Genomic DNA, 22,829 nt, shown 5'->3' on the forward strand with positions numbered 1-22,829 from the left:
AACTATACAACATACAATAATAACTCCTGTTTCATTGATTTGTTCATGTAAATTACCCTAACTATACAAATCTTGACCCTTTGGGTGATTAGTTTAGGCAGGTTTAATGGTACTAAGATTACTTTATTGTAAGGCCAACAATTCTGTGGTTTTCATAACCACTTCAAAAACAGGTAGGGTAGGTTTTTAATTTTTTTCCTTCATTGGACATCATTTACTTTGCACTTACCTACCAAAACTCATGTTTAATGATGTTTACAATCTTTTCAATCATGCCGAAATTCTGAATAATAAATTCATTTTCAGTCAAGTCTTGTGTGATTTTGCACCATTTTTTTCATGTTTGGCCAAAAAAATGTTTTAGGGTAGACAATGAATTTTAGGTACAATAGGCAAAACATTTTACGCAAGGTTAGGGGTTATTGAAACTACAAATATTTTTTTATTTGGCATAACAAGCAACTCACGACTAAGCATCATAGCACGTTACAGGTATACAGTACATCTAAAATTCAAACAAACACTGCAAGGCAACTGTTACAGTGGAACTTAAGGTAGAGATACAGTTTACCTGACAGGTATTTCAATTAGTTGATTTTGAAACCAAGATGACCTCCCTTGTCCACAAAACTATATATTTTCGGAAAGCTTATTGTATGAATTTTAAAGTTTTGTTAGTATTTTATTTTTATGGACGCTGTAGTTTGAAATATGCAAAAAAATGTGCTTTTTTGGTCAAAAGTGATTTAAAAAAAATTAGCTTCTAAGCCATGCTTCTGTTTCCTGTCAAAATTGGTTTATGGGTACATCTGTTTACTATGAAGAAAGCGCCGTCTTGAAAACTGTCTACCAGTTGTCAATTTTGTAGGGCAGCAGCTCAAATTTCACTACTTCAAGTTTATGCATAAATTAACACCCAGGCTAGTTGTCTGAACGATTGCTGTAACACTATTCAACTAAAAACAATGCCCCGACAGCGTTTTGAAGATAAACACATTGTCAATCATTTGTGAAAATTTCAAAACAAAAGGTCAAAGCGTCTAGGAGCTATTTATTTTTAAAGTTCTGGAATGTGCACTAAAAAGAAGCTGAGATAATTGCTAATTTGCATAACAATTCACTCAGTAAGAAGTTTGCTAATGCTCATAATTAAAATGCCTGTTACAGTTTCAAATTTAAATGTATTATCGTTTTGTAAAAAGTTAAATACAGTACATAATATGGAGATCCCGTCATTTCTTTCTTTTTACCATGTTTTTTTTTTATTATTTATGTACAGCCTTGCTAAATCTTGCTAAGCATTCAAAAGAGATAATTTTGCACCTGTTATCTATATTTTAAAATTGTTTTTTGAGTATGTTCCACTATTCACAATTCCACAAAATTTCAACAGTCTATAGCCAAGACGTTTTGAATAATAAAAAGCAAAAAAAAAAAATTTGACTCCAAAGTGCCCACAAACCTGCATCTCTACCTTAAAACTAAATAAATGGAAAATATGAGAATTCAGTAACAATTCAGTTTGTGTGGTTATGCATATTCTCCTGATATCACTATTATTAAATACATCTTTTTCTGCTCAGTAAAGTATAACAGCCAGTATAAATAGTAAAAAAAGAAAAGTTAACACACATATTTTCCAAACACGGAAGATATGCATAAAACATACAAAACACTTTTGATCAAAAGTATCCATACATTTTTCATGGATTGTTAAGTTCCATTCATTGCCAGATGTATAATAATGGTAAATAGATAAAATTCAAAAATTACAATACTATCTTACTGTAACAAAAAACATGCAATTTTTGACTACAAAGGACAAATACAAAAAAGTTGCAATACAAAATTACAAAACAAAAAACCATTAATTATAAAAATAACATCTTAGATAAATGTACGTACTGTACTATAAAAAAAGTCGTTATTGTTGACACCGCCAGTTTAGTTTCCAATTTGTTCAAGTCTTGGCATTAGACATCATGTATTAAAAATATTTATTCTTTTCAATGAAAAACGTCATCAATGTTTAAAATAAAGGTAACCATACAAAAGAGACAGATTTGAACAGCTTATAACATTCCAGCTAAGTTTTATTGTGTGGTCCTGGGTTTTATGGCTGCCAGTCAGTCATTTTTAACCAATATATGGATGGCATGTTAAAGAGACCAATGGCATCAAAATTGAAAGTATTCACAAGTTATTACTCTATGTTTGTTCTCTGGTTGTTTTAACTACATTGTGTGAACTATATTCATTAACGACATGGACGGTGAAATTCATGGACAGACAAAACTCATACCACAAACAAAGTTTGTCTGTCAGGAACTAATTATAATATTCAGTGGTTTGTCTCAGCAACATGTTCTATGGTGCCATTTCTTTCAGTGTCATAGTCGCTATCGGAGGATGATATGTCATCTTCATATCCAAGATCATCAGTCGTCATCTTCTCATTCAGATTCAAGAATAGTTTGATTTCTCTGCACAAAGCCTCATGTTCACTGTGAAAATGAAAATATTATTTGTCTCATGCAAAATTCAAATTAAATATGGGAGTTAAAGTTAAAGCGAGGGAGTCGTCGTCACCTTGTATGCGTCAGATGGCCATAGCATGTCATTGTTTACAAACAAGTGTCTATCCATGAGCCTTTGCGTTTTTAGCGTGTGTTGTTAGCGTCGCTTGGAACTCAATTCTCACACGTGCGCAGGTGACTCCCCTCCTGCTTTAAGCATGTAATGTGATGTGATATGCGATAAAGATTCTATCTGAAGTCGTGTGAATTGCATGACGATCGTGAATTGCGAGACAAATGTACATTTATAGAAATAACAAGAAAGCCTTCAGAGATTGTGGCAGCCTGGTGTAACTGAACTTTGTAAAAAATTGACCATGTTGTCTTGCCTTCTGAATTAGTATGATGATTTCGGTTTCAATAACTCTGGGATAGTGTTCTAGGTTGTTCATGTAATGAGGTGTTCATATGCAAGGAAAACTAAGCTGCATAACTTAATATTCCCTGATCATAAATTATCGGTATATAGAATGTAATAAAGAGGGGGGAAAGGATTTTGAGGAAGGACAACAACATACAATGTCATCATCACATTAAACCATTATGATTAATTATAATCTTCAAAGTGAACTAAATTAATCAATGATTCACAACCCTATTGAACGCTGTCAATTTTTCCCATTGAAATGATAGTTGGAAAATTTTTCAAATTTGCATAATATAAACTATGCATTTTTTGAATGCTTATTTGTTAATTTTAATCATTTAAAAAAAATATACAAAAACAATTATCGAGTATAACAATTATACTAAGGCATACTAACTTTTTATCGCCTATTGTACACCTCTCTGCAATTGGGATGACAAACCCAGTACCAAACACTAGCACAACGTAATGTCCTTTGCCAGCGTATTTGATATCTTCTTCCTGTACACGTACAGCTATGATGTCAGACAGGTTGGCTACAACTGAAATGAGATATTTATATTGAGATAGTAATCGTTTCTGTATTCGTATTTAATATAGTTTGAGTCAAATTCAAAATTTGCGCTACTGAGAATGTTACTGCACATCTGTGCAATGCATTTGGGGAGAGAACTTTTATGGAATCTCACTAAATTTAATGTTAATTTTGGAAAATATCACTCAGGAAATTCTGTGATATGAAGAAATAATTTCACCTATAGAAACAAGAGAAAAAATGTGAGTTATTTTCCATGATATTTCAGACTCCAGCCTGATATGTTGGAGTGGGTGAGTAGCGCCCTCGCCGACTGAATGTCATGAGACCACACTAACACCTGACAGAATAGTGTATGTCTCGTCAGCAAGATCAATACTGTGAATTCGCAAAGTTCACGCCTTCTTGCAATGAGTTTCAATGAATATTCATTTTGGTGGTCATGGTAACACCGTCAATCAAAGCCATGTTTGCATTGTCGGCAACAATCACAGATTGTTTTCAACAAGATGATAAACATTGGGCGGAAATTTACCAGCAACTTATCACACATTACCGTATATCAACAAATAAACTCTGCTGTGAATGGTTACTCTTTGATGGCTGTCACTATCTGACATTCCTGAAATTTGTTTGGGTACCAAAAAAAAATGGGGGAAGTGAAAAACTACATCGTTCTGTCAAGCGTGTGTTGGGTTTGGAACACCACAGAGGGCACAACTCACAAGACCTTGTCAGGCTATTCTGAGTCTTGCTCCTAGAAAAACAAGATGGTGACCCCTAATTTTTTTTATTTTCATCCTAATGGTATTATCAGTACCATGAACAAAAATTGTGGTAGTATAATTGTTTTAATACATGGATATGATGTGTTGCAATCTCGGGCTGTAATCAGTGGAGGTGTAGTCGGCAAGACAATAGAGAACGTAAGTCAATAAACATGATGTGAACGTAAAAAATCAGCAACATGCTTCATTTTATTCCTAATTCCCTTGTTATCAATGATTTACATGCAGTGTTATGCATAAAAAAGGTAATAGAGTAAATTAATTGAGTTTTTATGCTAACCAATAATAATGAAAACATGAATAAGATGACGTATACATTATTCTTCAATTTTGTCTTTTTTGGTTCAACAGTTTCTACTATGTTAAAACTGATCTTTGAAAAAAATCAACCTCTATTTCCAAGGTGATACCTTTGCTGCACTGAATGGAGCCATGGTTGAATTCAATAGATTTGGGAAATAAAAAACAAAAGCACCAGTTTCTTTTGTTTTTATTGTTACCAGTTGATATGCATCAGCATCTTATATGACATTTATATTTGCACAAAGTTTGAACAAAATTAACAGAGATATTAGACTCCACACACAAATCTGTAAATCCACATTTTGTCTGAATTTAACGCTTAAAAAAGACCATGCTATGGTTACTATGGTAATGACCTGTATTCTACTATAGATTGTATTCCCCTGTCTACGAAAATTAAATTCAGTTGGATGGATGAATTCAAGTGTAGTAGCTGCACACTATTGGATTCCTCATTCACAATATGACACTGTGGGGAGTTCAGTACCATCAGTACAAATATTGATTACAGAATTTAATGTAAATATGTTATGCAGATTCAGGGCCAATGGAATGATAGAGTGATATTCGTAATATTTAAGGAAATGACATAACACCGTGTCCAAATAAGGACAATTGATTTACCAATGCCTTGTAGTACCATACCTTGTCGCTGTTTCCCAGCTGGCAAAACTAATTTTTGCATCAAGTTAAACGTCTTCATCCTTACTTCTTTGGTTCCCTTGTTAAAAATACATTCCTAGAGTGAGAAAAAAAAAATTGAAGCTATTATTCACTGCATCTTCAGCAATGAAGCATAATGAAGTTATAATTTAGTCACAATATACGATATGCGCTATGATCCGATATCAATAATTTAAACTTATAAATACAGAATTTATGATTCTCATCTGATTATAAAAAATTGATTTCCCACATTTCATTATTTCATAAATCATTAAGTTTTGAGTTCCCTGGTAGCTTTATTACTGTGTACTCACTCACAACTGAGAAAAGGTCAATTTTGTAACCAGTCATTTGTGATTTTTTTTTATTTAAATCTATTTTTGTGTCAGAGACTGAACAGAGATACCTTAAGGTAGAAGCCTACTCATGAATACATGTATTGAGAACATTGGTCATAAATCACATGACAATGTTCATTGGTTTATTATCTAAAATCATGGAGCTATTGTCCAATGGCACCATGAAATAGCATTATTTTGTGTGTGTTAAAGTGATGTAATTTGAGAAACTTGTTCTAATTTTTTCCAAAAAAAAAATGCAATTCTTAGAACTATTAAACAGAACACAATGTTAAAGAAAAAAATCCTTTTTGACACTTTTAAAAATAATTCAGGTCAAGAAAAAGTAGCACATAATTAACAATATATAATTTTTTCAGCTTATGTCATCAGCCTACAATTTAAAATATGGCATAATATTTCTGTCATAGAAGCCTGGGTATTCAAATTTATGAGTAGGGGTTTACCTGAACATATTTCTGCTGACTAAGAGTGAATCAACATGCATGGTGACTATTAAGCTATAAGGAAATCCAAAACTGGTCTACTGCACAGTATTATTTCTTACCTCCCAATCATCCAGGCAGGACATAGCAATTATAAAACTACCCAGAATGCACACAGATGTCCATACTATGTTATCCAAACTGAAATATACAGCACCAATACCTATTGATATAACACCTATAAGTGAAAAAATCAACAATGAAGTAAATATGTATTTATGAATCTAAGGGATTGGTCAGTTACTTCGATCTAGAGGGAGTCGGTGGATCAGTAGGGGGGTTATCCTGTTTTTGTTTTGCGGATAGGGGGGGTCACCCTGTTTTTGATATCATGAATAGGGGGGGTCACCATGTTTTCCAGAATTCACACACAAGCTTATGCATATATTTTTAAAAATTTATTTCAGAACAAAAGATAAACAAGCAGCCTGTCGGCTGAGATAGCTCTGCTGTTAGCAATGCACATTTCAATTAAAGAACTGAAGATATCATTAGAAAATGAACAATATGTATAGTATCAATGCAATCAGACTTACAGTTTTCAACAAAAATATTCATTAACATTAGATAATTGAAGATATCATCACAAATTTAACAAATCTAAGAGAGGTCTACCTCTATATGTATAGTATCAAAGTAATCAGACTTGCAGTTTTTAACAAGAAGTCAAAAATATCACTTTTTCATCAAAAAAGACAATTATAACAGGAGACGAAAAGACAACACAGCAATTAGTAAAAAGAGCTGTAACAGTTTTTGTTCAGCAAATCAAAAAAAATTAAATTTGTGAAAATGTTGATATTTAAATTAAAATAAATAATGAAAAATAAATAAATAGTTTTTTTTTTTAACTTTTAAATGGGCATATTTTGCTCTGTAAAATATCAAAATCCAACACAAATTTAAGCAAAAATCAAAGTTTCCTTTGTTTTCATCAGCACAGATTGTGCTTCGGGTGTAAAGCATTCCTGGTCTATAAGATATGAAAGATATTTTAAATCAAAATTAGTTTTCAAAGAGTTCAAACCTCCTAAATTCAAATCTTCTTTTCCTATCTTATAAGGGCGTTTATCAAGTGAGTACTCCACAGCTTTGCTTTTATTTACTATCTTTAGCAGCATAGATTTCCCTCCTTCCTGCAGCCTTTTCTGTAGTCGGTTTTTTGCTTTATGCTTCCCTTCCTTCTTTCGTCTGCTTGCATTACTCTGACTCCTGGTACCTATTAAACCAACAAGTATGGATTTCATGCGTGTCAATGTTGACTCCAGCCTTGTTAATGAAGACTGCATCTTCTCTTGGACTTTGTTTGTAGTGTCAAGCATATCAACAGTATATTGGTTCTGTTCCTTTGCCCATACCTTCAGATTTTTCCCACTGGTGTCATAAATATTTTGGTAGACCTTTTTCAGTGTATTACGCTCATCATTGACTTCTGTCATCATTGACTTCAAGATACTGATCCCTTTTCGCACTGGGGAATGTGCTCTGGTTTGGGGGGCACTGGTAAGGTTAGAAACTTTCCATATGCTGCTTCATTACCAGACATGTTAAAGGTGAAGCTTTTTTCCCAACATTCAATTTTTTGCTTACGTTGGTAGCGATCAGCTCTTTCTTTTAGTAGATAATCATGAAAATTATCTTGCAAAAATGGATGTGCTGCTGAAAACATATTTGGCAGTATAGAATTATAATACATTGTTCTGTCCTGTTTTGGTGACGAATACCACCACTTGGTTTGTTTCCATGCCTCATCTGGTACTGGTTTTGATGTACATCCCCAAGGCAACACTGTAGGCAAATTATAAAACCAAGATGACAATTAGTTTATCATTACAATTACTGGTTTTACGCAAAAAGATAACTACCCAATTTTTTTTTAGACCAATCATTACATTACTGGATAAACAGAACAGAATATATTATATTCTACTATTTTAAATACAATTAAAATTTACACAATCAATTTTACCAAACAAGCAATAATTAAAATATAGCAGTTTTATAAATGTACGCATTTGAAATTTATCAAAATAAATATGATCTGTGAATTGTACTGGCTAAAAAAGATTAAGAAAGAAAACCTAGAAAATTCTTGTACGTACCGAGAAAAATTGCACATTTTTACAGTGTACGAAAAAAATATTTGATTGATTACGTTGTACGTCTAGCCTGTGATTACACAATTACGGAATTTATTTTGTCAATTTACGTTGTACGAACAAAAAAATATTGCAATTACGTTGAACGAAAATAACCCCCATTAAAGAGTCTTGTGCCCATTTGCAAAGGTACTACCTGGTAGTATGATAAATTACACTGTATTACGAACATAGTTAGATTTAGATTAGTTACAGTATACACAAAATTGGGGAGATGTGCAAACTTACTTACCAGTTTGTCTCAATTTTTTTGGAGCTGGCACAATTTTTTGCTTCTGAAGACGTTCTTTTAATTGCCGTGTTCTCAGTCGCAATGTTTTGACCACTCCAGGCATTTGCTGCAACCCAAGGTGACTGATGTCATCGTCGTCAAGATCAGCAATAAAGTCAAAATAATCTTTGCTGAGAAAGGTATCCACATATTCACGTCCGATTTCATTCATAAACCAACAAAATCTTGCTTTGGACTGGCCATGACCAGGCTCATTTGAAATACAAGTACTTATCGCTTGAAAGCTAGCAGACACCTAGCTAGCAGAAGAAATGAAATGCCATGGGTTTGTTTGTTTTTTATGTTCTCCAATGCTGGGCCACTGCATTATGTGCATAGGTAAAGTAGGTCATGTACTTGGAAATTACTGTGTTTCTTACTTTTTTGCCACAAAAAACGCAAATTATTTTTAAAAGTAGATAAATTACAGGCAAACAAATAATTATGTATTCAAAATTTAATTATTTTCATGCCGAGCTTATAATATAATACTGACACCCCGATCTTGAATAGGGTAGTCCTGATCAGGTCAGGGGTCAGGGTTTATCAGTGGGAAATTTGAAGCATGATTCACAAATCAGTATGAGAAAAGATACAAAGGACATCACTGGAAGATCGGTGTGTAGTACAAGCAGGCAAGCTGTAAGAAGTGCAAAGGTAGAGTACAATGAGGTTTCTATATCGCCATCACTTCAACCCTGTACCAATCCAAGTGACAATCATATGTAATAATAACAACCTTTATTGATGTCGTATCCCTTCTGGGATCTAGATTAGAATACAATAAGGATATAAGGAACAATAAAATACATAAGTAATAATAATAATAAAAAAGAAATAAATAGTAATACTGTGAAAATATTATTATATAAATATTTTTTTGGTGTTATTTTGAGGCAGCTGGTAAATTGCTTTTCATGAAATTCGTCTACAAAGTTTGAAAACGTTGGCACAGCAGCGATGTTTAGAATCTACACTTCAAAATTTAAATGGCCTTATTGATATCCTTGATCATCTAATGCTTGATGACAGACTGTCTACTGAAATTGATTCTCCTGCTGGTCAAATGAGGGGGTATATGACCATGACTGAGGCGTTTGAACTGTACAGCAGGCACCACACAAATACAGTACATGTAGACCAATTTAAAGTGAATCTTCTACATCCTACCCATGGATTATGTGTAAATGTCGTCACAATTAAATCTATAGGTGAGTTATTTGTAATTTAATTTTGTATACATTGAAAACAATTCACCTGGGAGTATTTTTCTTACATAGACTTGGTAATAATCACATTTTGTTTTTTTACTAGACCTTGTATTGGTAAAACTAAATTGGAAATTCTATAATCTATATTTTTATAATAATTTTAACTTGTTGTCTAATAATAAATTATTGATTTAAAAATGACATTTAAATTTAAAAATGACATTTACATTTACCAAATGAAATTGATGTTTTGGTTTTGTGACATGTTTTAAATATATGAGCACAGTACTGTGTATAAAACAGTATTCAGGCATTATGTGTGGATCTATAAATTTGCACTGAGTTGTATCAGGACTCAATGTAAAGTATAGGAAAAACAGCATTTTCACTGAAATTTGTTTTAGTGGAAAAATACCTTCAGCGAAAATAGCAAATAGCAAAAATTAAATCCTAGTACAAATAAAGTATTTACAATATTATATACAAACAAAGAAATCATAAGTTCATTACAATCTGTTGTTTATCTATATCCACAGGGAAGCGTTTTGTCGTGCTAAACTCTCAGTATTTTGACTATGCTAAATTTCTGGATGTAGTGATGTCATGTGTTTCAAGAAAACCTACCAGATTTGATATATCTAAGACAAATATTCAGAACATTATTGCAACTATGGATACTGAATGGGATAAGATTTGTGCAAGGGTCCTTCTGAGTTCTACACTGTCAAGATCTGAAATAATAAACATAGGAATTGATTCTGACAATGTTGCAAGAGATACTGACAGAGTTTACAGAAGTGAAAAATGCTACAATAGCTGCAACAGACATGATAAAACTGCACCTGGAAGCCAAGAAGACTGAAACTTCAAAACAGATAGAAACATTAGAAAATCTGCTGGAAAAAAAGAAGAACACATGAACAGAGGTTCAACTTGACAATGTCCGTAATAAGATAGACATTTTATGTGAACAATTAAAAGAAACTGAAGTTCGTATTAAACCAGAAACAAAGCATGACAAGGTAAGACAGAATAAAGCAGTAAAAAGAAAAGCAGACTTTCTCATTGAGACAGAAAGACTGAAGAGAAAATGCTTTTTAGTACCACAAGGTCGCAAACCAATGCTGGATAGTGATGATGAGGATTTCATTGCAAAATGTATCAAAGATAAAAGCACCTATCATGGCCGTCGTCACGACACTGTGATGTACACTAACAGACGTGTCAAGAAAGGTGATCTTCTCAATATTGCAAATTATAGACTTTTGCAAAAGAACAAGAAGCTCATCAAATCTTCAACAACAGTGTACAATCTAGCAATACCTCGCAATAAATGTTCAATCCAGGCAAGGCAGCATAGAGGAAGGGGTCTATTCTGTTTCAAGAAACCACCTAAAGCAGAAGATGTTTCAAATGAAAATACACATTATCAACGAGCCCATGTGAAAAACATAAAACGTACATTTTTTTCAGGTGACAACGAGACATTGAAATACTGCTTCATGAGAAGTATTGACGATAAAGCTTATCTACGTCCTGGCACATCAGAAGGTTTTGCGAAAACCAGGAAACAAAAGATTGCCACACTGTCTGATTTTCACCAGGCAAGGAAGTTGCCGAAATATGATTGGCCAGAAAAGGATGTTTATATAACACCATCAGCACATAGAATATTCACTAAGAAACCAGTAATAGAAAATGGTGAAGAGCATTTAGTCACCGACACTGATAACCACTTTGTATTTGTAAAGCCAAAGGCATTGATTGGTTTATCAGGAACAGTTTGGGCTTCAGAAACACACAAATTACGACACAAACATCCAGACATTTTTGAAGTAATGCAAGAGAAAGAACCACTGTATAGCTCACCGTATAGAGGACTGTGTGCACAAATAAGAGATGACCTTGCCCTTTACATGCTGATGACAGAAGATAAAGATGTAGGAAAAGTTACAGGGGACAGAAACTGTAGACACAGGGAATATGAGTTAGAACGGAGAAAACACTTGCAGAGCCGAATCAAAGCTGCGTTGACAGAATTAGAGACATGTAATTGCAGAGTTGATGAAATGAAGTTATTTTCCTCTCGTATTGTTCCAGCCATACAGAGAATAGTCACATGCAATACTTCACTACTAACACAGTTGACAGGACCAGATATCCAATGTGAAGAGATTCTGGCAACATGTAATGAGCTGAAGAAAGAGTGCACTTCCGCCACTGTGATATTTGATGATATGTGTCTTCCTTCAGTCAAACCCAGATGGGCAGATCTCACTGACGCTGGACCTGGTGTAGGTGTGTCAAATCTAGAAGTGAGGTTCAGAGAAGCAGAATTGGCCATGATTCACAATTCGGATTACAGAGTTCGTTGTCATCGTTCCAGGGGTGATAGTGGGCAGGGAGAAGCAGAGCGTACAAATTCAGCCATAGGTGATGCAGTTGTCGATGGTAGCACTATTATTTGGGAAAAGCATAAAAGATTTGAGGGGATGACCCAAAATGATATTGATGAAATGAGTGTTGAAAACTATGAAGAATACAAGAAGAAGAGAATGGCACAAAAGGCATGGGATGTAGTTGACGAAGTAGCTCGACGTATTGATGGTGCACCAGTCCTTTCTGATTACATCAAAGCACATATCTCAGAAGAGGTTAAGGACATGTTCTTTTTTGACAATAGACACCTAATTCATGAATACACTAAATGTAGTAGTGCAGCTGCTAAGCAGTCTGTTCCTGGGTCAACCTACATTGGCAGGATTCTTAATTTTATAGAAAGCCATTTTAAAGTTGGTGAACTGTATATTGAATATTTGAAAACTGGATGTTTAGAACATGGCAACTTATGTGAATATTGTGAAACACATCCTTTCACTGGTCCTATAATTAAAAGAATACCACAGCCAATTCCTGACCCACAGAAGACATCTCATTATATGGATGTATTCCAGACACCAAATTGTGATGATACTGGAAACCCTCGCCAACCTGACGACTGGCAACCAAGAGTCAATATCACTAGACGCTTTCAAAATGGTGAGCTCACAGTGGGTGACACTGATGTGATTACATCATTTGGAAAAGAATTTGCAGTGGGAGACATCCATGTAGTTAATTATTTAAAGCACCTGGATAATTTAAAGAAATTGAAGCAGATTAGAAGCAAAGATCGACAAAAACAAAAACAGAAGAAACAGGAGAGAGATTATAAGGATTATGACTGGTTAGATATAATCATGAAAGGAAGGTTAAAAACACTGACCATCTCTGAATTAAATAAGTATTTGGATTATAATAAATTGACAAAGCATGGGAAAAAAGAAGATAAACTGCGGGCAATTACATGTGATGTTCTACGGAAAGCAGAAATAGATGACAGGAAGAAAAAACAAATAAGTCAACATCTTGAAAGTTTTTCTGAAAGTGAGGAACTTGACTCTATAGATGAGACAGATTCTGAAGAGGAGGACATTGTTGTCAATGAGATAGGACATACTGATATTTCTGATTCTGAGACTGAAGATAGCAGTAATACATTTATTACTAGATCAGGAAGGAAGGCAGGTATGTGGCGACAGGCTATGCACCGTGCAAGTAGGTATGAGGTGAGGAACAGTGAAAGCAATAGTGGTTCAGAGGCTGATTCAAGCAACCAAGAAGACAGCAGTAGTGAAAGTGATAGTGATGATTCAGAAGTTAAAAGTGATGAAGAGAGTCACGGGAGTACATATCACACAACTAGGTCTGGGAGAAGGGTAAGATCATATTTTTAAACTATCTTACAATATGGTAAGGTCTATTAAATGTCAAAATTATGGCAAACCATGATAAATTTTGTAATCATGTCAGAACCCGAACTGTTAATGTTTCTTTGTTGTAGTTGTTTGTTTTTGTTTTGTTTTTGTTTTGTTTGTTTTTTGGTTTTTTTTGGGGGGGTGTCAGTATGTTTTAAAATATAATGATGGGGTGGGTCACCCATTTTTTTTTATTTGATAGGGGGTGGGTCAACTGAAATTTTAAGCTGGCAAAATGGAATCTGTCGACCCCCCCTAGGCCGAAGTAACTGACCAATCCCTAAGTGAATTCTAAACAATGAGGTCATTACAAACCAACCGAGTAATCTGGATTAAACAGTGTATGAAACATGGTGTATTCATGAGAGTTGTGAATAGAAAAGAAACTCTTTCTGAATGTTGTTAACTAATTTTTTGTAAATATAAAAAAAAATATTTATTCATTCAACAATAGTATATAAATGTAGATCTAAATTCAAGAGATTGTGATTCATTGTTATAATGCACTTTTGTACCACCCTCCTCTATGCACAGAACTGATTGCTGATTGGATAACTCAGATCATTTCAAAATAGTGAGGTTACATTTACTGTTACTGTAATTGGTTCATGGTTTTCAACCATCATCTTGAGTTTTTAAATGTTATTTTAAGTTGTTTGTTTTTATAATGGACCATAAACCACGTGACTACCACGGACAGAGTGAAAAGAGTGTAAAACTAGTACTGCTAAGCTCTGTATTATTCAACATACTTTCAAGAAGCCTCGCGAGATTTTAAATACATTTTAAACCCCAATAATGCACCCCTTAATTATTTTGACACGATTATAAGTAGACAGTCGTTATATTTCGAACTTACCAACAAACATACTCCATGCTCGGATGCCAGGCTCTCTGGAAAGGTGCAGAATCCGGTCCGATTTCTTGGCTATCTTCATGTACGTCATCGTGCTGATATGAAATTAAAATAAATTTCAGTTGACACTTATGATTAATGAAGTTAACAAATCTTCAAGTCAAGCACACAACAGTACTGGGAACCAAAGTTCAATTCCAGCGATGTTTGACTTTCTAGTGGATTCGATCAACTCATCTCTTCAATAATTCATGGATCAGCGTTATCCCAGTCAAAGTAAGTCGACAGACAAGGAACAAAGTAAGACGTATTTAATGGTTTTGCTGTGCTGGGGACAAAATATCATCTGAAACCCGGAAATTCAACGAGGGTTGAGTGTTGATTGTGATTGGACGCTTGTGACCTGGGTCAAAGGTTGTGACACCTAAACATGGCTTCTCATTTCAGCGGAGCGTTGCAGCTAACAGATTTGGATGATTTTATTACTCCGTCACAGGTGAGGGGGTTATACTGTTGATTTGTGGTTTACATCGATATTTATTAAAACTATGGGATCATTTGGTGAGGTGTCTGACTTGTGTAACTAAAAACCAAGAGTTCAATCATGGAAATGCGACCAAAGTGCTCAGAATGTCAGTATTAAAGCGCGGTGATCGTCGCGCTGCGCATGTGCGACATTTGTGTTGATAAACATTGATTGTCCCCCAATCCAATGCGCCCTTCAAATGGAAATCACAAGTATGAGGTTTGACCTGGGCGCGACATGCACTGACTACTACAGGCGACTCCGTCGATACCTTCCAATCACCTGAAAATTACCTAATTAAAGCTTGGACGTAACGACTCCCGCCCTTTAACATTGAAATTTTTTTCACCTCCACTGGCATCACTTGTCTAGCACATGTTTAATTACCCCAGAAGTTCTGTTACGTGTTTGTAGCACTGTCTATCTTGTGTTAAACCAATCTTGTTTGCACTGAACTTTCTCTTCAAATGCTGTATGTACTAGGAATGTGTCAAGCCTGTCAAAGTGGAGAAGTCGGCTGGTGGCAGAGGACGAATCAAAATAGAGGATGATGGCAGTTATTTCCATATTAACGAAGTATGTAACGACATAATTTTTAATTTTTTTTTACTATCCTATCATTAAATTACCACCTCTATCAAAAAGACGCTGCCATAAAGACATTTTCCCTTACAACTAATAGTACTGTACAACCAATCAGAAATCCTTTACATAGTATTCATCATTTAATTGTAAATTTATGACAAAAACTGTAAAAAGTTGTAACACACCCATTTTTACATGCGCACTCTGCTATCATCAAAGCTGACAGAAGGAGCTGTTGGTATAGAGGAATGCCTGTCATTATCGTCCTGCGTCCCTTGTCAATGTTTTCTTTAAGCAACTTCTTCTTTAACACCATTAACTCACTATTGCTTTTCTATGTGGCAAGTAAGTTACTTGAGTGGACCTCTATGAGATTTGTTCATTTCATCACAATATCTTCATTAGTTTATTTTTAATGAATATTGCGTAATTTTTTTTCAAAAATTTTTTTTTTTTTTAATTCTTCTTGAAAACTTCCACTCTGATGGGTTCCAACTTAGTTACTTGGTTTCTGTTTACCTTGTGTGTACGTCCATTAGATTTTATTATTTTGTGACGATATCTTCAATTCTGTGATTTTAGCTAATATTTTTTGTCTTTTTTGGTTAATTTGACTTTGGGTTTGATGAATGGGTGCTATTATCTTTATCAGAGATAAGATCTGAACACAGGAGTACAAACACTCAAATAGATAACATGTTCACATCTGTTTTTTGTGTCTCTTTACTCCAACATAACTTACAAGAAAACAGTGTTTTAGCATGGGCATAAACATTATGTAATAGTTATAATAGTGTGAAAACAGATGAGAACATGTACGCCAGCATAAAGGGGCTTAACTATGGCAGAGGCAACACCGGCGACTATTCACAAAGGATTTTATAAGTGTATTGGCATCCTAAACTGAATTTTAGTGGTCGTCCAACTGCATTTAAATTTTATCTTATTTCAAAGTAGACATGCTTGCAATGTGTGTTAAATTTGATGTTTATGTAGATACACAGAAGAGCTATTTCAACATTCATGTCATTCTTTAATTTACATGGTGACACATAAAAAATATGAAGTTTTTTCTTAGGCCTAGGGGCATATTATGTTTGTTTCAATAATATTGATTTCATAATAAAATAAATCCTGAATATGGTGTTTTACATTACCGGTAATCATGCCATTTTAATCTATTCATATATTTAATATACCGTAACTGTTTGCAGTTGGATAATAATAAACCTTCATGTATTCGTTAATTTGTTTGTTTACAGAGTGGGGAGGCAACCAAACTAAAAAAAGCGGAGATAACCTTAGATGACTGCCTTGCCTGCAGTGGTTGCATTACATCAGCTGAAAGTGTCCTCATCACTCAACAAAGTCAAGAAGAATTGTACAAGGCGATAGAAGAGAACAGAATACATTGCAAAGTATGCATTGTTGAAGAGATTTGTTAAGAGGAAAATACTGTGAAATACTTTATTTTTGCTGGAAGTAATTTTCGCTGAAAAGACTTTTTGGGTGTTTTGTGTGGAATTTATTTTCACTGTTTTTTGATGAGTTGAATGTAAAATTTAGGAAAAAAGGTATATTCGCTGGATTTTATTTTCCCTGAATAATTCCTTCAGCGAAAATTAATTCCAAGCGAAAATAAAGTATTTTACAGTATACAAAACTATTTTAATTTGAATTATAACAGTAAATGATCATAATCCAAAATGACTTTGATCATAAAATATAAGGAGATAAGAAAGAATAAAAAAAATTATTTCATTAAATTTATTGATTGCATCGGATGTTATCAGTGCAAACTTTACAGGAAACCTCAACTAGACTCTTCATCATGAGTGGGATTTCTGTAAAACGAAATTACAGATTAGCTAAATTTAACATGCTTGCTAAAAAGACATGTTTTTCAGTTCTTCCATGAGATTGTTGCTAAGCACTAATGTATAATGTAAACAAATTATTTAATAATAAGTTATTTTTAATTTCTCATGGGAATTTATTTTTTTCTAAAATTATGTTACCGGTAATTTATTTCTTCTAGAATTATGTTAAAAATCTGTGATATGCAATTTGGAACTGGCGTACAGTGCCCCAGAACATGAATATTTGAATCCTTGACCTAATGTTGATAGAATATTCCTCATTCACTTTTCAGAATGGAACTCCAGAGAAGGAAAAAGTAATTATAGTGTCAGTTTCACCACAGTCGAGAGCATCGTTGGCTGCAAAGTATGGTCTCTCAGTCTATGATGCAGCAGCAAAGATAACAGGCTTCTTCAAGAATATAGGTATTGTCATATTCAGTGATCATAGGCTAGTTAAACTAGAAAATTTAATGCACATATTGGTTTTCCTGTACTCATTTGAGGTTGATTAAATTTCTCTGCAAAAGAAAAAAAACACATTCAGGAAAAAAAAAAATAATCCTGTAACCTACAGTATGCTAATAACGCAAAGGCTCATGGGTAGAGGCATGTTTGTAAACAATGGCACGCTATGGCCATCTGACGTATGTGCAGATGACCCCCCCCCCCCCCCGCTTTAAACTTTAATACAAACTAGCGATCAGCTGGTTTTACCTTTTTCATAGAAACCTATAATTTTTAAAGGGAGTAGCATTGTCACCAATAAATACAATTTATTCTTTGTGATGTTTGTCTATGTTACTGATATATGAGATGAGTTTATGCAGATTACTGTGCACATTTCAGATATATGGGGGTGTTGAGTTACCTTAAATCTAGCTAAATGTTGAATTACACTCAGACTGTACTGCAGCCACAAATGTATCTAGGTGATGGAGCATGGAGTTAGTGAGACACATGGAGTGTCTTCTAATATAATTACAAAAAATGTCTTTCCAGTATGCTTTGCCAATAGCATACGTGAGGTCCACTTTTATTTTTACCATTTCCTTGCAGGTGTCCACTATGTGTTTGACACAACGTTTACCAGAGACTTCAGTCTGATTGAGAGTGGGAGGGAGTTTATAACAAGGTTTAAGAAAAGCACGCAGAAAGGTAGTCTTCCCATGCTAGCATCTGCCTGTCCAGGTAAAATATTATTTTTGTCATTTCACAATAAAACCTCAACTTCTTAAATTTGCTTCTCAGCATTTATTTGTACCCGTCAATAATCCATATAGCACAGGGGAGATTGTGCGTTCGATTCGTGTGGTTGGCACACTCATCAGACTCGTGTTGATAGTTGGGAGATTGTCATCCAGTCATCGGGAATGTTTCTATACAGTAGCAGGTTACTGAGAACTTTCTCGCTGGAAATGGTCTTTCTGTAAAAAAAAACCAAAATGTAATGCAAACATCAAATTATGTGCTGATACATGCTTTGAAAAATGTCAGAAAATGGATACAAAATTGTATCGAATTTATGTGAATTACCTGATTTCCATAAAGCATACTTTAGCTCAGATTGCATTTCCCATTCGTGTGCATGTTGGTAGGTGGTAGAAATGTTTGCAGTTTTGAAAATAATGATAGACTGCTGGTAAATAATTATAATTTGAAAAAATGTTTTAAACCCTAAACTATGCCGAAACTGAATTTAAACTCTTGCCCACCTAACCTGATATTCATACCTATGTAATTTTAAAAACATTTTGTGTTCTTATTGTGAGATTACTCCTCACATCTATTCTATACATACCGGTATATTGAAAATAAATTAAATTTGTTCAACCTTGATGTGATGGTTCTTATTGTTAAAAATTTAATTTCAATCTAATATGTCACTTTAAAATTCATCATAATAATACCAGTTATCCGTACTGATGTTGTATTCTCATTGGGATTTTGATTACATTACAATAAAGTAAAGCTACAACAAAATATGTAATTTACATGAAATAATAACATGCAAATCACATAAAACCTTCATTTTATTGGTTGAAAATACTCAGGAAATCCTGTACATTGGGATGGAAAGGGAAGTTTTGAAAACATCTTCGTCATGGCTTTTGTCCTCAATTATTTGTAACTTACAAAATCACATTGTAGCATCATACTTTTTTCTCTCTCACTCTTTTCTCTCTCACTTTGATCTTCCCCGGCAGGCTGGGTGTGCTACGCTGAGAAGACACATGGCAGCTACATACTACCATACATCAGTACGACAAAGTCACCGCAACAGATCATGGGCTCGCTTGTAAAGGATTATTTCGCTAAAAAACACAACAAAACTGCCGATCAGATTTATCATGTGACCGTGATGCCATGCTTTGACAAGAAACTGGAAGCATCGAGGCAAGATTTTTACAATGACATTTACAGAACGAGGGATGTTGATTGTGTCATCACTTCAGGTAAACCTCTTTTTTTTTTCATGTTTTGACATATCATATTTCCTCTAAATAAAACCAAGTGTTTTTGAAGAGTGTTTCATTTTATTTAAGTTTTCTTTTAATTTTGATTCAGGTGAAGTGGAAGTTATGTTAGAAAAAGAAGGAGTCCTATTGGCAGATGTGGAGTCACATGACCTAGATACAATGTAAGTTGCTTTGAAAAAATACACCCATCAAAAGGCCCCCTTGATATCTCTGTTTTGTGGAAATTCAGTGGTACATACAATTGGTAACTATGACAACACCCTCTTACTGTTCACAACTGTAGTGGCCTAATACAAATTTTCTTTTCTATACATTAGATTTACCAGATCAGAAAACAACGAAGTGATTGGCCATGGCGGCAGTGGATCTGGAGGATATCTTGAGTACATACTGAAGCATGCTGCCCTTGAACTCTACGGACATCAAGTAGATAGTATACAGTATAAAATGCTCAGGTTTGTCAGCTGTATATCAGTACAATTTATAATCAAGTTCTAATTGTGATGATGGTTGTATTTGGGTACACAACCTTGAAAGAAACTAGTAAACATATACATTCTTGGTTTGAGGAATTTTAATTCTTGTAAAATATACCTGGTAAGAAAAAGATATTCATGGTTGGATCTAAAATTGAACTGAAGTGTTCTTATTTAAGTTGAGTTTTTATGTAATTTCATTGTCTGTATGTATTGCTTTTTTAAACCAATGGGGAATTTTTAAGTCATAATTTCATCCATACATGTATCTTTGAAATATGTCCAGCCATACCAAATTTTTTATATAAAATGATTGAATTACAGTTTTACTAAGTTAATAAGGTGATATGTAGATTCAACTTTAAATGAGGTAAATGCTACACCCGAACCCCAAATGGTGGAATACTTTATTTTTGATGGAATTAATTTTCGCAGAAAAGGCTTTTTGGGAGTTTTGTATGGAATTTATTTTCACTGATTTTTGATGAGTTTAGTGAAATATAGGAAAAAAAGTATATTCGCTGGATTTTATTTTCACGGAATCATCCCTTCAGCGAAAATAAATTCCAAGCAAAAATAAAGTATTCTACAGTATATAGTATACTACATGTATTTGTCATTACAGAAATAAAGATTTTAAGGAAGTAACGCTTGAAGTCAATGGAAAAGTAGAATTGAAATTTGCAATCGCCAACGGATTTCGCAATATTCAAAATTTGGTACAGAAGATCAAGAGAGGTAAAAGCCCATACCATTTTGTAGAAGTCATGGCATGTCCTTCAGGTAAGTTTATCTCAAACTACATTAAATGAGCTAAACCCTGTTGTAATTTTGATATATCCTCGGGGGCGGGCATTTTCTACCGCCTGGCAACCCTCGCGGTGAAAACAAAGACCAAAAAACTAGCAGAAAACGGTACTTTGCGATGGTTGTTGAGAGTCCTCTGAACAGTGTAACAAGATTAGCCCTACGTGTGTAACATATATGAATTTGGTTGTTCAGGATTACTTTTAAGTTGAGTTTGTGTTGTTTTCTCGAGTTTTCACCGGCTCTACCGTCGTTCCACAGCAGCGCGCACAAAGCCCATAGAAATACGTGGTACAGTGGTGCGCGTCTTACCAATGTAGAACGTCCGTGACGTAGCTCCGACCCCGAGGATAGCCTCAGAAATATAATTCTAAGGACTATGGTTTTGGTGGTACATATACTAATAAAATTACTCTTTCATTTGATGGCAATAAACCTGTATAATAAACTTCATTTTTTATATTTTATAGAAAAGTATTGTATGTTGAATTTCTTTCAACAAGTGATTTATGAAACAGCGCCCTCAAACACCAAACTGAGGTTTTCTCTCGTTATTTATGCCACCACTATTTGTTTTGGGTAGGGAGGGAGCTAAATGGTTTTGTCATTGATATTTGCTGAATTTTTGTTTTCCAGGATGTCTAAATGGTGGTGGTCAGATCAGAGCTGAGAACTTGCAGGGTGCAAATGATCTACTCACCAAGGTGGAAGAAATCTACCATTCTGCGCAAACGAGGACACCACAGGAAAACGGTGCGATGGAAACGCTTTATGCTGATTGGCTAGGAGGCATGGACAGTGATAAAATGAGGACTATGTTACATACTCAATACCATGAAATAGAAAAAGATACATCTGCACTGAATCTGAAATGGTGATATTTATTGAGACAAATTAGCAGCATGATTTGTCATTTAATTGGCTGAAAAATTACATCTATTTAAGTCAGCAGACTGACAATTTAAATATCATCTGCTAAATATATTGGAATATGTACGTAGAAAGTTATTGTCATTTTAACGAGACCACCTCACTGCAGTATGGTATATATCAAGTTCAAGAGATCTCCAGACAGCAGATACATGTATTTATACTATGACAATCCACCAATGCCTAGGAACATTGTTACAGTTGCATCTTATCAAATAAAAATAACATCAATGAAAACACGGGTGATTGCTTTATTATAAGGAATTCCCAGCATGCAACATTTGAACCGACCAATTAACAGTGAGTTTAATTTCTAAAGAAACTTGTTGGTTGTGAGGTATTTCAAGGATTGCATCTATATTATAGTGGAGTGGCATACACAGGTGATTTTTATGCCAAACTAAAAGTAACAATCTAACAAGCAGCATTTATTTCCGATATTCATTAGTAGTGGTGCACATAACCATTCACTGGTATGATTAGTTTAATAAACATGTATTGGCACCAATCTCACTTCGCACATTTTACGTTATCAATACCTAGTACTAGGTATACAGATATGTACAAGAATGAATGTAATACATATACCTTCTCTGTATCAATATAATAAAGTCTTCCCGAAAAATTGTATTTAGTGTGTGCGACAAGCTTACATTTCAATCTATCTAAATTTATTTACTTTGACTTAAAATATCCATCTATACAGAGATGCTTCATTGGTATCGCAGATGCATTGTACATCGTATATGGCATAGTTTTGTACAATATTAGAACACCTTGCATCATGGGAATT

General features: G+C 34.2%; 2 protein-coding genes and 1 pseudogene across 2 annotated transcripts; 2 read left to right on the forward strand and 1 right to left on the reverse strand.

Moving 5' to 3' along the window:
• Nucleotides 1–412: 412 nt before the first annotated feature.
• On the reverse strand, nucleotides 413–14,771 carry LOC102804324 (cytochrome b-245 chaperone 1-like). Its single transcript, XM_006814596.3, has 5 exons — nucleotides 14,377–14,771; nucleotides 6,142–6,257; nucleotides 5,215–5,308; nucleotides 3,341–3,485; nucleotides 413–2,504 (listed from the first exon to the last, which is right to left on the reverse strand). Exons 1-5 carry the CDS (start codon nucleotides 14,462–14,464, stop codon nucleotides 2,342–2,344), a joined length of 606 nt encoding a protein of 201 aa, XP_006814659.1. The 5' UTR covers nucleotides 14,465–14,771; the 3' UTR covers nucleotides 413–2,341.
• On the forward strand, nucleotides 9,049–13,496 carry LOC144349429 (uncharacterized; annotated as a pseudogene).
• On the forward strand, nucleotides 14,760–22,273 carry LOC100367763 (cytosolic Fe-S cluster assembly factor narfl-like). The gene is made up of 10 exons (XM_002733202.4): nucleotides 14,760–14,869; nucleotides 15,383–15,475; nucleotides 16,747–16,902; nucleotides 17,637–17,769; nucleotides 18,403–18,534; nucleotides 19,551–19,799; nucleotides 19,912–19,984; nucleotides 20,141–20,278; nucleotides 20,925–21,082; nucleotides 21,743–22,273. The coding sequence occupies exons 1-10, from the start codon at nucleotides 14,804–14,806 to the stop codon at nucleotides 21,982–21,984; spliced, it is 1,440 nt and encodes a 479-aa protein (XP_002733248.1). The 5' UTR covers nucleotides 14,760–14,803; the 3' UTR covers nucleotides 21,985–22,273.
• Nucleotides 22,274–22,829: the final 556 nt, after the last annotated feature.

The sequence above is a fragment of the Saccoglossus kowalevskii genome, chromosome 8 (assembly GCF_978046115.1).
Source record: "Saccoglossus kowalevskii chromosome 8, keSacKowa6.1, whole genome shotgun sequence".
Lineage (NCBI taxonomy): Eukaryota > Metazoa > Hemichordata > Enteropneusta > Harrimaniidae > Saccoglossus > Saccoglossus kowalevskii.

Bases quoted from the DNA above. Each gene is read 5' to 3' on its own strand.
- LOC102804324 (XM_006814596.3), bottom strand. From the start codon at position 14,464: ATGACGTACATGAAGATAGCCAAGAAATCGGACCGGATTCTGCACCTT. The intron at 5,309-6,141 runs GTAAGAAATAAT...TTCTCACTCTAG, and splicing joins CCTGCCTGGATGATTGGGAG to GAATGTATTTTTAACAAGGG. The intron at 2,505-3,340 runs GTTAGTATGCCT...TCATTTTCACAG, and splicing joins TGTACAATAGGCGATAAAAA to TGAACATGAGGCTTTGTGCA.
- LOC100367763 (XM_002733202.4), top strand. From the start codon at position 14,804: ATGGCTTCTCATTTCAGCGGAGCGTTGCAGCTAACAGATTTGGATGAT. The intron at 19,800-19,911 runs GTAAACCTCTTT...ATTTTGATTCAG, and splicing joins TGATTGTGTCATCACTTCAG to GTGAAGTGGAAGTTATGTTA. The intron at 21,083-21,742 runs GTAAGTTTATCT...TTTGTTTTCCAG, and splicing joins AGTCATGGCATGTCCTTCAG to GATGTCTAAATGGTGGTGGT.